The sequence below is a fragment of the Aquarana catesbeiana genome, linkage group LG01, assembly GCF_042186555.1.
Source record: "Aquarana catesbeiana isolate 2022-GZ linkage group LG01, ASM4218655v1, whole genome shotgun sequence".
NCBI classification, from domain to species: domain Eukaryota; kingdom Metazoa; phylum Chordata; class Amphibia; order Anura; family Ranidae; genus Aquarana; species Aquarana catesbeiana.
This window is the reverse complement of record NC_133324.1, coordinates 45646962-45662876: the sequence shown is the minus strand read 5'-3', so window position 1 is coordinate 45662876 and position 15915 is coordinate 45646962. Positions and strand designations below refer to the sequence as shown.

The 15915-nt window shown below is 44.3% G+C and overlaps 1 protein-coding gene across 2 annotated transcripts in view; it reads left to right on the top strand.

Annotated features, from left to right (window-relative positions):
• LOC141130859 (phospholipid-transporting ATPase ID-like) overlaps window positions 1-15915 on the top strand; it is a 188732-nt gene that overhangs the window by 158718 nt on the left and 14099 nt on the right. For both annotated transcript variants that reach the window (XM_073618169.1, XM_073618168.1), the window contains exons 14-22: window positions 5380-5423; window positions 5760-5925; window positions 7953-8141; window positions 8670-8785; window positions 9897-10061; window positions 11727-11838; window positions 12445-12550; window positions 13301-13457; window positions 13716-13899. In XM_073618169.1, coding sequence (XP_073474270.1) covers window positions 5380-5423; window positions 5760-5925; window positions 7953-8141; window positions 8670-8785; window positions 9897-10061; window positions 11727-11838; window positions 12445-12550; window positions 13301-13457; window positions 13716-13899 — 1239 coding nt within the window. The remainder of the gene's footprint in view (window positions 1-5379; window positions 5424-5759; window positions 5926-7952; window positions 8142-8669; window positions 8786-9896; window positions 10062-11726; window positions 11839-12444; window positions 12551-13300; window positions 13458-13715; window positions 13900-15915) is intronic.

Here is a 15915-nt window from a genome sequence, read left to right as displayed (position 1 = left end):
AAGGCAAAACCTTAGGACTTAAGGTAACTGTACCTCTTTTTTTTCTTTCTTTTGCCCCTCCTCCTTTTATCCTCCAACCACTCCATTGCATCCTTGCACAAACCAGAGTCAACAGCCTCCCCACACCTATCCTCCCCTTCACCCCCCCCCCCACTCTCCCTTCCCTTATCTACCACCAGGCCAGCCTCTTCACCATTTTCCCCACTCCTCTGCACCCCACGATCCTCAATAGAAGCCCTGCAGCGTCGGGGGAGGGGGACTGACACTGCACGTGATGCACCTGCCTCAGCACCTCTTGCTGCCTCTGCAATTTTAGAAGACACAGAAGGATTGGACACATTCTTGGTAACTGAAACCTTACCTACAGACTGGGAAGACACTGGCACACTAGGTAAATGCACAGACTGGGAAGACACAGACACTCTGGGTATTAGCACAGACTGGGGCAACTGGGAAGACAAAGAAACATTGGGTATTGGCACAGACTCAGATGGACTCACAGGCACTCCAGCTGCTGAGCTCTGAGCATCCTCCATGTCCAGGCGGAAGAACTCTCTCATGAGCTCAGGCTTGTTATGCATTGCCTCAGGACACTGACTGTAAGGATGTCACACCGCATTGCACAGGTTGCACCTTACAATATTACAGTCCTTTGCCAAACGTCCTATACCCTGACACAGAGAGCACTTCATCACCGGACAGGAGGACGCAAGATGCCCTTTATCACCACACTTATTGCATAGCTTTGGCTGGCCCGGGTAGAAGATGATCTGCCTGTCCCTCCCCAGGAAAGCTGAGGATGGCTGATGCTGGACAACATTATCAATGACTTTTAATTTTAACTGCACAGACCACCCCCGTCCATATTCCTTGATCGTCCAAAATCTTCTTTAGAGGGCTCAGGACACCTCCATAGCTCCTCAACCATACAGTTAAATCCCCTTGTGATATGGACTCATTGCGTACAAGAACTGTCACCATTTTAATGAGGGGCTGGCGTGATATAAGCTTGGGGATGAGCCCTTTCCAGTCCAGCAGGCCCCTACACACGTGTTCATATTTTTCCCAAAATATGTCCAAAGACTCTGGACGGATAAAGAACAAATCATATTCATAGGAACCTGCCGGACTGATCCGGGCGAAGATATCTGCAGGCCTGAACCCCATCTGCAAAATCTTATCCACCACTGCCCTCCTATGTGGGGGGATTCCACCGCCCTCCCATTTTAATTGAACAACATTCCTCCTTTTAAACAGGGAGGAAGATAAAACATTTTCATATTCCTTCCCTACTTGCTGCCCCTTCCCAGATCCTGTAGCAGCAACACCAGCATAAGTTTTTCTTACACCACCATCATTTGCAGTCTTGTCCTTAGACACATTCAAACCTGCTGGCAGAGAGTCTGAATCAGCTGGGATAGCACTCTTCTGATTAGCAGAGGCAGGACCCGCCCTCTCCCCCTGCTCTGAACACTCAGCTTCTTTCCTGGGATCAATCACAGTCTTAATTACTGCAGACTCCTGGAGAGTTGTAGCACTACCGCACCCAGCATCTCCTCCACCATTCTCTGGAACAGCCGCTGTGTTTGGTCCTGGCAAAGTCTCTGTATTGTCCATGGAGCTCCTCACTGCAGACTCTTCCCCCAGAAGCTGACAGTTACTCTCACCAGTTTGATCTGAAGCTTTGTTTTCAGCAGGTAATTCAGACTGCACTTCATACTGCACATTGTCTATGGGTCTGGGCTGACTGCCTGTAGCACTACAACCCTCAGCAAGCTCATTGTCATCAATAAAGTCCACATCACCATCTTGCACACACATTGTACCTGCTTGCTGTGTTGTTACCTTTGCGATGTCATGGCTGATGGTGGGATCAGACTTCCCCCCCAGCTGCTGCAGACTTCATGGTGGATCTTGCTCTCGCTACAGGTCTCTGTTTCACAGGGTGAGGAACAGTGTTCGTCTTCTCATCTTCATCTGGGGAATCCACACCCGGAGGGGATTCCAGCTTATAGATGAATTCCAGCATGCCAGTACCTTCAACCTCCTGCTCAGATGTTCCATATTGCTGCTGCAGAGGGAGGGAGACAGAGGCCTCTGCCATTGAGGGCTCAGCAGATGCCTAAGGTGTTGAAGAGCTGGGCTCATCCTCCGGGCCCACTTTCTCACTCTCTGCTGACTCTGTCTGTACCTGCATATCCTCACTGAGTGGGTCACTTTCCATGCAGGAAGCGGCTCCTCTCCTCATTCGGTTGAATCGTTCCTCATTTCTATATTTTTCTTTAAATATTCTACTATTCTCTTTCAGAGAGCTCACCAATTCTTTCTGCTTCTTCACAGCTTGTTCCAAGTCCTTCAACTCAGGCCTCAGAGCCGGTCTCTTCTTGCTGTATAGTTTGGCACAAATCTGTTTTTTCTTCCTAAATTCAGCCATTAAAATCAATAATTTCTCCTCTTCTTTCTCAAGCTTACCAACAATCCTCTGTCTAAAGGCAGACAGGGACTCATCACTCCTTGGGCCAGACCCAGTATCTTCCACAGGCCTATCCAGGGGGCCCTGCCAGGGTCCTCCCCAGGATCCAGCATCCCTCCTGGGGCAGAGAAGCAACTTCAGCCCCTGGTCTCTGGAAGCACAGGAGCTAAGGAACTAGCAACCTCACTGTCAAAGAGAGACCTGTGCTGAGTTCCCAGGTCTGTACATGTGCTGTGTCCATTAAGAGTGGTTCCCACCATCCCTGTGCTGAGTTCCCAGGTCTGTACACCTGATGTGCCCATTATGAGGGGTTCCCACCATCCCTGTGCTGAGTTCCCAGGTCTGTACATGTGTTGTGTCCATTAAGAGTGGTTCCCACCATCCCTGTGCTGAGTTCCCAGGTGTGTCCATTATTGTTTATTGAAAAAATCTTACAAAACAACAACTTATATACAATAAAACCATAATAAATAAATAAAACATATTTACAAAATAATTGAATATGACTATACAAAACAAAAAACAGGAACATAATAAATGGTGCAAACCAAATTGTGCACAACATTAGCCCTACGGGAGAGCCAGACTAAGGAACATCACCGTCACCATGCATGTAGCCTTTTATCAAAAATATATTTGATCTGAAAATCTAGGGGAGTGAAACAAGAATACAAAGAAAAGCCCCCCCCCCCCCCCCCCCCCGAGATTCAACAGGCAGTGGCTACAGAGTCCTGATGTCAGGGAAGTCGTCTGTGGAGTACAGCTGCTGTTTCTCAGGTGCACACCTGTGCGCAGGTGACAACAAGGAATACACAGAACAGCCACGAATGCATCAGTAAACGCGTGAGTGCGCCTGTCATCAGAACTGGCGCCAGACGGCCTATTTAAACGCAGCTTCAGTACTGGCTAATTGCTGCTTGGCCTACAGCGTTTTCCTGAATCCTGATTCCTGTGTGTACTGACTTCTGCTACCAATCCGGCTTGTTCCTGTCTACCCTTCTGCCTGCTGTTTATGTCTGATTTGCCCGTCTGTTGCCAAAACTTGCCTGTGACCTGACTACACTTCTGCTTGTTGCTTTTGTCTGATCTGCCTGTCTGTTGTCAACCCTGCTCGTCTGACTCTGCTCCTTGCTATTCAGCCTGCTACAGTTCCTGCTTCCTGTGGTGTACCTCTGCTTGCCTTTTGCCAAGTCTGCCAGCCTTTCTACCATCCCGCTTGCCTGTTGCCTGCTGTTTTCAGCTTCCAGTTCGTGGGTTCCCGGCTACTACTTGCACAGACTTCTGGACTGATCATAGGCACTCTTACCTCACCGCGCTCCTAAGTCTGCTGTCCCACTATCGGTGTCTCACTAGCTGGGGCTGTACGAGAGGCCTTCCTCTACACGTCAGGCTCACCACCAGGTACATGACACCTGATATTCCTCCACGTCCTTATCCAGGCCTCCTACTGCCACATGTCTTTCTCAAGACCCTGAATCTTCCCTACTTCACCCAGAATGTCCTGCATCATCATTTCGACAGGGAGGATTTTACTCCGTAAGGATACCTGACACCGTGCACTCTACGTGAAATAACGGACTACTAGACTAACTAAAAAAAGTTTTTCCAAGTCATAATCCCAACGAGTCTGGAATGCCCCATACACCTACTCTGCATAACTCATATGGGGGAGGAAGGGTATACTCAGAGCCCTCCCCACCCTCTTGTACACCTATATATTAAAAGGGCACTGAAGTAGAAAGTGATCCATGGACTCCACCACTCCTCCACACTCCACTCTCGGGCAGCCCCGATCACTCATGGAAAGAAACTTCAAGTTGCCCTTCAAATATAGTTTTCCATGAAAGGCAAGCCAAGCCTGATCCCTAAACTTCATTGGGATTCTCTCCAAATTAATCAATCGCAAACCCACCCCCAAAACCAGGCTTGGGCAATCCCTCAAGGCCAGTGGATCGCAAAAAGCAGAGCTCATGATCCGCTTCTCAAGAAGTTTCCTTGGAAGAGATCTGGCATTATGAGGGGTTCTCACCATCCCTGATGCTGAGTTCTCGGGTCTGTACACCTGCTGTGCCCATTGTGAGGGGTTCTCACCATCCCTCTGCTGATTTCTCTGGTCTGTACACCTGTTGTGCCCATTATGAGGGGTTCCTACCATCCCCGTGCAGAGTTCCCGGGTCTGTACACCTGCTGTGCCCATTATGAGGAGCTCCCACCATACCTGTGCTGAGTTGCTGAGTCTGTACACCTACTGTGCCCATTATGAGGGGTTCCCATTTACAAAATAAACCATTTGATGGGGTGTTCCTTTTCCCATTGTACAATACAATTAACAGATAGCAATTACTTATATATATTCAGGGGGAATCAGAAAATTTTCAGTTTGTTGGTTTGCCTGGTTACTGGCAAGGTGAATTATGTGTTGCTTAGGGGTCTATGTATAAAATATTAGCTGTGCAGATTTTATAGCCATTCACATGAGCATGACAAATGTTTACCGTATTGCTTGTAATATAATTATCCCCCTCATCGCCATCAAGTGGCCATAATGAGGTCTTTTTCCTGAAATACCTCAATCCAAAAAAATATCACATTATTGCCACTAGATGGAGCTGACACTTGTAGGAGATATCTATAAGGAGGAGATAATATGGCAAACGTCAGTGGTGCCCTTATGAATGTTATATACATTGACCACTTATTGTATCTTTTGGGAATTTCCTATGAGAACTGAACTGGTACTTCCCGCTGCTGGGGGCTGCAGTCATTCCAAAGCCAAGTGATGGCGTCACTCACCCCCCACCCTTCACCTCACCATCATTTCTCCTTAATATAGAGCAATTTGATAAAAGACGTATTAAATGGTGCGCTGCAAGAATTTCTCATTGGCTCTGTACTTCTCTCTGCAGGGGACGTGTTTGACTATGCTGGGAATAGACTGGAGATTAATGAGGTAAGCTTTCCATTATATAATCTTTACAATCAGAATTCAGGCAATAAGATACAGTGAATGGAAAAGAATCAAATAATCACATTTTGTTGCTATGCAGCCTGAAATGAAGACAGACACCGTTTTTGTTTTATCCAGCAGTATTCACTCAGTGCAACTTTTAACATCCAAGTGAAAGATAGAACACCAACATGTCAGAAAAAAAAATTTTAAAAATCTAAATTCAAATAAGCAAATTAAACCTTAGCTTTAAACTATATCTAATCCTCTGTAAAATGAACTGTGACAGTCACATAAAGGAAACAGATTGATATTCATACAATGTTTCCTTTTTTACAGTACACAGAAAAGGTGGATTTTTCCTTCAACTCTCTGGCTGACCCCAAGTTTGTGTTTCATGATCATCGATTGGTGGAGTCAGTGAAGATTGGGGACCGGGCAACTCACGAGTTCTTCCGGCTGCTTGCCTTGTGCCACACCGCAATGTCTGAGGAAAAGAAGCCTGGTATGAATGAGAAGTCAACCATTAGACTTCCAGAATCTATATGGACTGTATAGCACTGAGCAGTGATGGTCAGCTCCTAAAGTATAGATTTGGAGTAAGATGGATCTGTGCAGTAAACAATACAGGCAGGGTTTTCTTCTAGAAGAATTAGGAGACTGGCCAGCAACTGGACATTTTAATGAGGGAGAATTGACCGAAACTAGAGAGAAAAAAATACAGGCTGGGGCTTCACTAGAAGAATTAAGAGGCTGCAGATAATAAAGCAAGAATTAGAACAAGAATTACTACAAGGATGCCCAGCAGCAGGAGATTTTTAATGAGGGAGAATTGGCTGAAACTTACTACAGAAAAAGAATGGAGGCAGGGGTTTTACTAATAGAATTAGGAGACTGCAGATAATAGAGCAGTGTAAAATTGTCCAGCAGCTGGACATTTTTAATGAGAGAGAATTGGCTGAAATGTACTAGAGACAAATCATTCAGGCAGGGTTTTTTCTACAAGAGTTAGGAGGCTGCAGATAACAGAGTGGTGTAAGGCTGGGTTCACACTGAATTTGGATGTGGCTCACAGCAGGGGTCCAGTGCGTCCCTGTTCTCTGTTTCAGGGATGAATCAGGCCCAAATTTTTTCCTGAATTCGGACCTGAAACTGAGCCAAGGACGCACAGGACCCCTGTTCAATCTGCTCCACAGCCGCCCCGGAGATGTGTGAACCAGTTAAGAGACTGCAGATAATAGAGCAAGAATTAGGAGAGCAATAATTACTACAAGAATTAGGAGACTGTAGATAATACAGCAGTGTAAAAATGGCCAGTAGCAGGGCATTTTTAATGAGGCAGAATTGGCCAAAACTTACTACAGAAAAATAATGCAGGCAGGGATTTTACTACAGGAATTAGGAGACTGCAGATAATAGAACAGTGCAAAATTGGCCAACAGCAGGACATTTTTAATGAGAGAGAATTGGCCGAAATGTACTAGAGACAAATAATTCAAGCAAGGTTTTTTTCAACAAGAAAAAGGAGACTGCAGATAATAGAGCAGTGTAAAATTGGCCAACAGCTAAACATTTTAATGAGGGAGAATCAACCAAAATGTACAAAAAAAAATTACAGGCTGGGGCTTTACTAGAAGAATTAAAAGACTGCGGACAATAGAGGAAGAATTACTACAAGAATTAGGAGACTGCAGATAATACAGCAGTGTAAACATGTCCAGCAGCAGGACATTTTTAATGAGGGAGAATTGGCCAAAATGTACTAGAGACAAATAATACAGATGGGTTTTTTTCAACAAGAATTAGGAGACTGCAGATAAAAGAGCAGTGTAAAATTGGCCAGCTGCTTGACATTTTAATGAGGGAGAATTTTTCAAAATGTACTAGAGACAAATAATACAGCCAAGGTTTGTTTCTATAAGAATTAGGAGACTGCAGATAATAGAGCAGTGTAAAACTGGCCAGCAGCTGGACATATAATGAAGGAGAATTGTCCACAATGTACTAGAGTGTAAATATACAGGCTGGGCTTCACTAGAAGAATTAGGAGACTGCAGATAATGGAGCATTGGAAAATTCAAGACAGTTTTATTGAACAAGGCTAGGCCAGAATTTAGCAGGAGTGCAAATTTCAGACCCACAGTTGTGGTGAATCCAAACCTCATCTCTAGTTGTATTCCGTTGAATAGCATAACAGTGGAACTCTTGGAAAATATTTTATTTTAATGCTCGTGACTATCCTGCACTCCTTTGGAACTTGTTCGGTGACCATTGGACCCTACCAGTCAGTAGTGGGAGCATTGATTTGTTAGGCTGTATTGGCAGTGATCTCTAGCAGTCTCTTGTGACATGTCTCCAGTCTCTGACCATCTCCTGTAGTATAGTCTCTGACAGTCTTCTCTAGCAGAGCATATACTTAGCATTATGTGGGGCCCTTCAGTGATCCCCCCCCCCCTATATCTAATAAGTTGACTGTAGGATGTAACAGAGCCACCACAGACACTTCTTACCCTGTCTTTGTGTCCACCCTAGGTGAACTGGTGTACCAAGCCCAGTCTCCAGACGAGGGCGCTCTGGTGACAGCTGCCAGGAACTTTGGCTTTGTGTTTCGCACCCGGACACCAGAGACCGTCACTGTGGTAGAGATGGAGACAACCAAAGTGTACGATTTGCTGGCTATTTTGGACTTCAACAATGAGCGCAAAAGGATGTCTGTGATTGGTGAGTAATGGGATTGGCATGGCCTTGGAAATGACACCTAAATCTATAAATGGGTGTTGTAAAGCATGGGAGGTCTTCAAAGAGAATCCTATACAGTACTAACACAGTAGGCTTTTTATAATACCAAGTTATATGCTCTTTTTTTTTTTTCTTTCCCTGAACTAAAGCCTGAAATTAGATTAAAGCCATTGTTTCTGTTTGCAATTGCATTGTCTTTGAGTGTAGGTCCATAGTCGCATCGAATCACGTTGTTTGAAATTGCCATTATGAGAAAAAACATTTTTTAAAAAAAGGAAATACGAGAACAACATGGTGGCACATAGGCTCTTGTGTCTACTAAAGATCTACAACTTGGTGGGCAGAACTTTTTCTTCCAGAATTCTACAAAAGCAAAAAACCAAAATAAGCATATTTATGATGGGATCTTCTGATTGTTCTCCTTCTTCCTAATCATCAACCATATTTGTAGGCTGTGCTGTTAGGGTTCATTGTTGTATCACCCTATTTTTTTTTCTTTCCTTCTGGCAGTGCGGAGCCCAGAGGGGCGTCTGACCCTTTACTGCAAGGGGGCCGACACCATTGTCTACGAACTTCTTGACCGCTCAAGTGCAGACTTGAAGGAGGTGACCACCGACCATCTGAATGTAAGTCATGTCCACTAAAACTTATATTTTAATGTTTTGGTAAATGCTGAGTTCCCAGGTCTGTACACCTGCTGTGCCCATTATGAGGGGTTCCCACCATCCCCGTGCTGAGTTCCTGGGACTGTACACCTACCGTGCCCATTATATAGGGGGTTCCCACCATCCCTGAGCTGAGTTCCCAGGCTTGTACACCTGTTGTGCTCATTATAAGGGGTTCCCACCATATCTGAGTTTAGTTCCCGGGTCTGTACACCTGCTGTGTCAATTATGAGGGGTTACCACCATTCCTGAGCTGAGTTACCGGGTCTGTACACCTACTGTGTCAATTATGAGGGGTTCCCACTGTCCCTGAGCTGAGTTCCCAGGTCTGTACACCTGCTGGTTCAATTATGAGGGGGCTCCCATGTCATGTAAAAAGGCAGGAGCTGACTCAGACCACCAGGTTCCAACTTACCTCCAGGCTCTACCTTTTGAGTTCTGATATTTCCAATGCATTACACAATCAATGCTAAAGCATACATAGACATTTTAGGCAATTGCACGCTTCCAAACTTTGATAACAGTTGTGTGAAGACCCCTTTCTATTCCAGCGTGACTGCCCCTGAGTACAAAGTCAGTTTCATAAAGGCATGGTTTGATTAGTTTGGTGTGGAGGTACTTAAACGACCTGCACAGAGCCCTGACCTGAACCCTACTGAATACCTCTGGGATGAACTGGAATGCCAATTGTGAGGCAAGTCTTCTCATCCGACATCAGTAGCCGACCTTATAAATCTTGCAGAAAGCCTTCCTAGAGTACAAGCTGGTGTAATCACAAAGGTGGGGCTAACTCATATAGTTACGTAGTTACATAGTAGGTGAGGTTGAAAAAATACACAAGTCCATCAAGTCCAACCTATGTGTGTGATTATATGCCATAGTTGTAGCCAACAAGCCCATATAGGTGTGATGATCGGGGTCTACAAACCTTGGCCATATAATATATAACTAAAATATCACTTTTTCTTTTAATAAGGACTATAGACTCGCTCATCAAAAATGTCCAATCTATCAATTTATTCCTGACTGTTTATCCTTCCTTGTCCTTCTCTCGCTCTTCCCGCCATCATAGGAGTTTGCTGGCGAGGGCCTACGCACTCTGGTCCTGGCATACAAAGATTTGGACAAGACCTATTTTGCAGACTGGCAGAAACGGCACCACGAGGCCAGTACATCACTGGAAAACCGCGAGGAGAAGCTGTCCAAGTTGTATGAAGAGATCGAGAGGGACCTGAAGGTTCACATCTATCTTTCTAGAGACATTACGTTGTAGGGTGCCATCACTGTTCTAAGTAATAGATGACTTTTCTGGGGCTCATATGTCTTAGTATGGCTTCAACTGGCTTGTTTAATGAGCAGCACCCTGTTCTTATGGAGTTCCTGCCTTATCACTGACCAGGAGAACTTTGTAAAACATCAAGGAGCTCTTACGATAAATAATGCCATCACAATCACAGCCACCCTCCAGGCTGTCTAGAAACTTCTTGCAAGGAGATAAACTTTAAGGGTTCTATTTATAAGACATTCATTACAGGAATGTCAGAAACATTCATGCAAGCTGAAGGAAATGTCACTGTATGTTTTTAAATACTGTAGATCAGCCATTCCCAACCAGGGTTCCTCCAGAGGTGGCTAGGGGTTCCTTGAGCTGTGGCTGATTTACCACCTATTTGATGGTGCCTACATAGTTTTGAGCCAATGCCACTTGGAGGAGCCAGTGGTATGATACCAATGATATTTATAGCTCTCTGTAAGGGGGGCCATTCTTACCACCACTGTAAAAAAGGGCATTCTTCTCACTGACCACCAAAGTAAGGGGCATTGTTCCCACTGACCCCCAATTAATGGGTTTTATCAGGAGCTCCCCCCGAGACCTGAAAATTACTTTAAGGGTTCCCCTGGGGTAAGATGGTTGAGAAAGGCTACTGTAGATTAATGCCTGTATCATCATCTCCATCTAGTGGCCAAAATGCTGCAAAATTTCTCGCTGAAGTGTTGCAGAAAACTGTACCGCATTTTGGCCACTAGATGGAGCAAGATGATACAGGAATTAATCGATTTGAAACCATGCAGTGAAATTTCGATCAGCTTGCATGAATATTTATCTCCAGACAAAAAATGTTTGTAGACAGTCAGGAGGGTGACACCAATTTCATTTTATAGCTAAGGAATACAGTGGTGTCACTGACCTTCCCAATGAGCGCACATTGTAATTTATCGTAAAATTTACCAGGAATCTGTTTCAGTTGGAAACCCTTACATATACCCAGTGAAGTGACTGGTCTCAGGTGACACACAGAGATGATAAATCCTCCTACATAAGTTGCACCTGTTTATCTGCTATCTTCTCTTCATCCGTTCAAAGTCCAGAATTTATAAAGTTTGAGCAATCAGAAAACTGAGGGCAGAGAGCTGAAGTCACACTCTGTAGAGCCCAGTGTCCCTTCCCCCGTTCCTGGGGGATAGGAACACCCCCCCCCCTCCTTCCCCCCAGGAACAGAGCTGAGGCTGCCAATCACTGTGACCTCTTTCTCATGGTGTCAGGAAAACGCGTTAGAAGTGACTCATGCTGATAGCAGAGGAACGAGGCAGCAGACAGAAATGACACTTAGTGCTCTGGATAGAGATAAGTACACACTATTGAGGGATATGCGCTGTTCATATTTCGTGTCTGAGGTTTACAACCACTTTAATCTTTAGCATGCTTGCTGTTTTGATGATGAAAAATTGTAGGAGCTCCCTCTAATGGCTGTCCTTGCATAAGGCAGCATATAGCGCATTTACACTGAACAGCCTTTTTTTTTTTAAATGATAGCAGAATTAGATTACTCAACTACAAGGGTTTAACTCATAAAGCTATACAATGTAACTGTAGCTGTCTCCTCCATTCCCCTCTGTGCAGTTAATCGGAGCCTCTGCCATAGAAGACAAACTGCAGGATGGTGTCCCCCAGACCATCGAGGTCCTGACCAAGGCCGACATTAAGATCTGGGTCCTCACCGGGGACAAACAAGGTGAGAGGCACTTCTGTGAGCCGTCCCTAAGACTTCTCCTCCAATGACAGCTGGAGAACGATGGGATGGGTGACCATCCTGGGGCCACCTAAAGCCCAACAGATGTATCCTCACTTTACAGGAGGTGATGAGATCACTCTCTCTGATGGGGACATCTGTGTGGTCTTCAATGCCCGCTGTCCCTTCCTGTACTGGTGATGCCAATTAAACTTTTCCATTTTCATTAGATACCTTATTTTAGACCCAGTGATGTCATCACAGGGCTTTTGTGCTTCTCTATACAGTGCAGGCAGGACATGGCTGGTAGGAGGCTTACAGTGTGAAATAAAAAAATAAAAGTAATTTAGAATGATTTTGAAGACAGTCTTCAAAACTGTTCGTGTGTGTGTGTAGGATTTTGCAAAAAATTGCACACATTTGTGTACTGTGAGTGATCTCACCTTTGTGAAAGGACGATGCATGGGGAACAATGGAGCTTGAGCTGAAAAATTCCAAAGTAGCCTATAGACCTATGTGCTCGTAATGATCCTCGAGTACCTGTGTGGTTATGTTGTGGTGTTCTTGGGCTTCCTTTGGTAATCTGTACACAAGTCTTCTGTTTTCCAGAGACGGCTGAGAACATCGGCTACTCCTGTAACATGCTGCAGGATGAGATGAAGGAAGTCTTTATCATCAAAGGCACCAGTCCTGAGGAGGTTCTGGATGAGCTCAGGTAGAACATTCAACCATTGCTTCCATTCCTTCTGTGCTTTTTAGCGATACCTTTCTACCATCCAGCTGAGCTGTGTATTGAGGGGTACATATAAGGGGATCTTTAGAAGGATGTCCTTAATATAAACTAAATGCAGCCTGTGTCAGTCTACGTACCTGACAGGAAACACATCAAATGTTCCAAATGTCCCCTATTTTGTTTATTTATTTGTTTATTTATTAATTTTTAATATTTTATTTTTCCCCTATATTATTTGTTTTATTTTATTTGCCCCATATTTTATTTATTTATTTGTCTTATTGTATCCCCCCTATTTTATTTATTTGATTGTTTGTTTATTTTTCTTATTTTATTTTTCCCCTATATTATTTATTTATTCATTTTATTTTATTTGTCCCGTATTTTGTTTATTTATCTTATTTTATCCCCCCTCCCCCATTTTATTTATTTATTTGTTTATTTTTCTTCTTTTAATTTTCCCCTATATTATTTTTTTTATTAGTTGTATTTATTTATTTGTCTCATTTTATAACCCCTATTTTATTTCTTTATTTGTTTATTTTTCTTATTTTATTTCTCCCCTGTATTATTTATTTATTTGTCTTATCTTATCCCCCTGTTTTATTTATTTAGTTGTTTATTTATTTGTTTGTTTATTTTTTTTTTTCATTTTTTTTCCTCTATTTTATTTGTTTATTTCGTTGTTTATTTATTTTTCTTATTTATCGGTCCTATATCGTGTCTCTCCAGGACCGCTCGGAGGAAGATGAACCCGGACACCTTCCTGGACAGCTACGACATGGACGTTCAGATAAAGAAAGGATGGAAGAAGAAGACTCAGGTCATTCCGGACGATGAGCTGAAGGGAGACGACACGTATGGGATTATCATCAATGGGCACAGCCTGGTAAGTGAAGGCCAAAGCCAGTGGGCCATATTGTTTGCCGGCCATTAGTGAGCACCGAATGCCTTCGCAAAGGCCAAAAATCACCGGAACTGAAATAAGGTACAAGATGAGAAGTCCGCCTATATGCTCTTCATCATGGGGCTGGTGGTTTAAGAGGAAACATTTTGGACCAGCACATTACCTGCCACCCTCCCTTTTTTCATTTATGTACCTCGGTCCCTCCACGGTCCTGACCAGTCTCGCGGTCTTGTCTCACAGGCTTACGCTCTAGAGGAGAAGATGGAGGTGGAGCTGTTGAGGACAGCGTGTATGTGTCAGGCCGTGATCTGCTGCCGAGTCACCCCTCTCCAGAAGGCGCAGGTGGTCCAGCTCGTGAAGAAGTACAAGAAGGCCGTGACCTTGGCCATCGGAGATGGCGCTAACGACGTCAGTATGATCAAAAGTATGTCAGAGAAACATGTCTGCTGGGAGGTGGGAATGGGCATCAGGGCTCACAATGTATGCTGGGACTTTTTGGGGGCAATTTTTGGATTTAGGTATAGTGGGAGGGGTTAGATCCTATGATGACCTTTTATTACTGTGATCCTAACTGGGAAATTTCTTCTCACTTCCTGTCTATTGGATGGAAGTGAGGGAAAATATCCCTCCTTCCTGTCTATTGGGTGGAAGTGAGGGAAAACACCCCTGATTCCTGTCTATTGGATAGAAGTGAGGGAACATACCCCGCTTCCTGACTATTGGATGGAAGTGAGGGAACATACCCCTGATTCCTGTCTATTGGATAGAAGTGAGGGAAAACACCCCTGATTCCTGTCTATTGGATGGAAGTGAGGGAAAACACCCCTGATTCCTGTCTATTGGATGGAAGTGAGGGAAAACACCCCTGATTCCTGTCTATTGGATGGAAGTGAGGGAAAACACCCCTGATTCCTGTCTATTGGATGGAAGTGAGGGAACATACCCCATGTTTCCTGTCTATTGGATAGAAGTGAGGGAAAATCCCCCTGCTTCCTGTCTATTGGATAGAAGTGAGGGAACATACCCCTGCTTCCTGTCTATTGGATAGAAGTGAGGGAACATACCCCTGCTTCCTGTTCATTGGACACGCATCCAGCAGAATAAGTAGGGATCGAAAGTCTCCCTACTACCTGTTTACTGGATGGGCATCAAATAGAACAGGAAGTGAGGGGAAATCTTCCCACTTTCTGCCTATTGGATGAACATCATAAAAAACAGGAATTGAGGGAAAAATCTCCATACTTCCCATTTATTGGATGGACTCCAGACAGAAGGAAAAGTGAGGGATGGAAGTGAGGGAACATACCCCTGATTCCTGTCTATTGGATAGAAGTGAGGAAAAATACCCCTGTTTCCTGTCTATTGGATAGAAGTGAGGGAACATACCCTGCTTCCTGTCTATTGGATGGAAGTGAGGGAACATACACCTGTTTCCTGTCCATTGGATGGAAGTGAGGGAACATACACCTGTTTCCTGTCCATTGGATGGAAGTGAGGGAACATACCCCTGTTCCCTGTCCATTGGATGGAAGTGAGGGAACATAGCCCTGTTTCCTGTCCATTGGATGGAAGTGAGGGAACATACACCTGTTTCCTGTCCATTGGACACGCATCCAGCAGAATAGAAGGGATGGAAAGTCTCCCTACTACCTGTTTACTGGATGGGCATCAAATAGAACAGGAAGTGAGGGGAAATCTTCCCACTTTCTGCCTATTGGATGGACATCATAAAAAACAGGAAGTGAGGGAAATTCTCCATACTTCCCATTTATTGGATGGACTCCAGACAGAAGGGAAAGTGAGGGAAATTCTCCATACTTCCCGCTTAGTGGATGGACTCCAGACAGAAGCGAAAATGAGGGAAAATTTAGTGAAATCCTGTATATTGGTTGGGTGTCAAATAAAAAAGAGATGAGGATGTGAGAGAAATTCTTTCCACTTCCTGTCTATTTGACGGGCATCAGGCAGAACAGAAACAAGGGAAAATTTCCATACTTCTTGTCTATTGGATGGTGGTCAGAAAGAAAAGGAAGTGAGGGAAAATCTCCTTGCTTTCTGTCCATTGGACAGGTAACATACAGAACAGCAAGTCTATTGGATGGGCATCAAGCAAAACAGGAAGTGAGATAAAATCTCCCCATTTCCTCTCGATATTTAACAGGCATAAGACAGAAGAGGAAGTTTTGTCTATTGGACAGTAACCAGACAGAAGAGGAAGTGAGGGAAGAACTCCCCATTTCCTGTCTATTTGACAGACAGAAGATGAAATTCTGTCTATTGGACAGTAACCAGACAAAACAGGGAGTGAGGGAAAATCTCCCCATTTCCTGTCTATTCGACAGTTATAGGACAGAACATGAAGTTCTGTCTATTGGGCAGGAACCAGACAGAAGAGGAAGTGAGGTGAAACCTCCCTACTTGCTGTCTATTGGACACATAT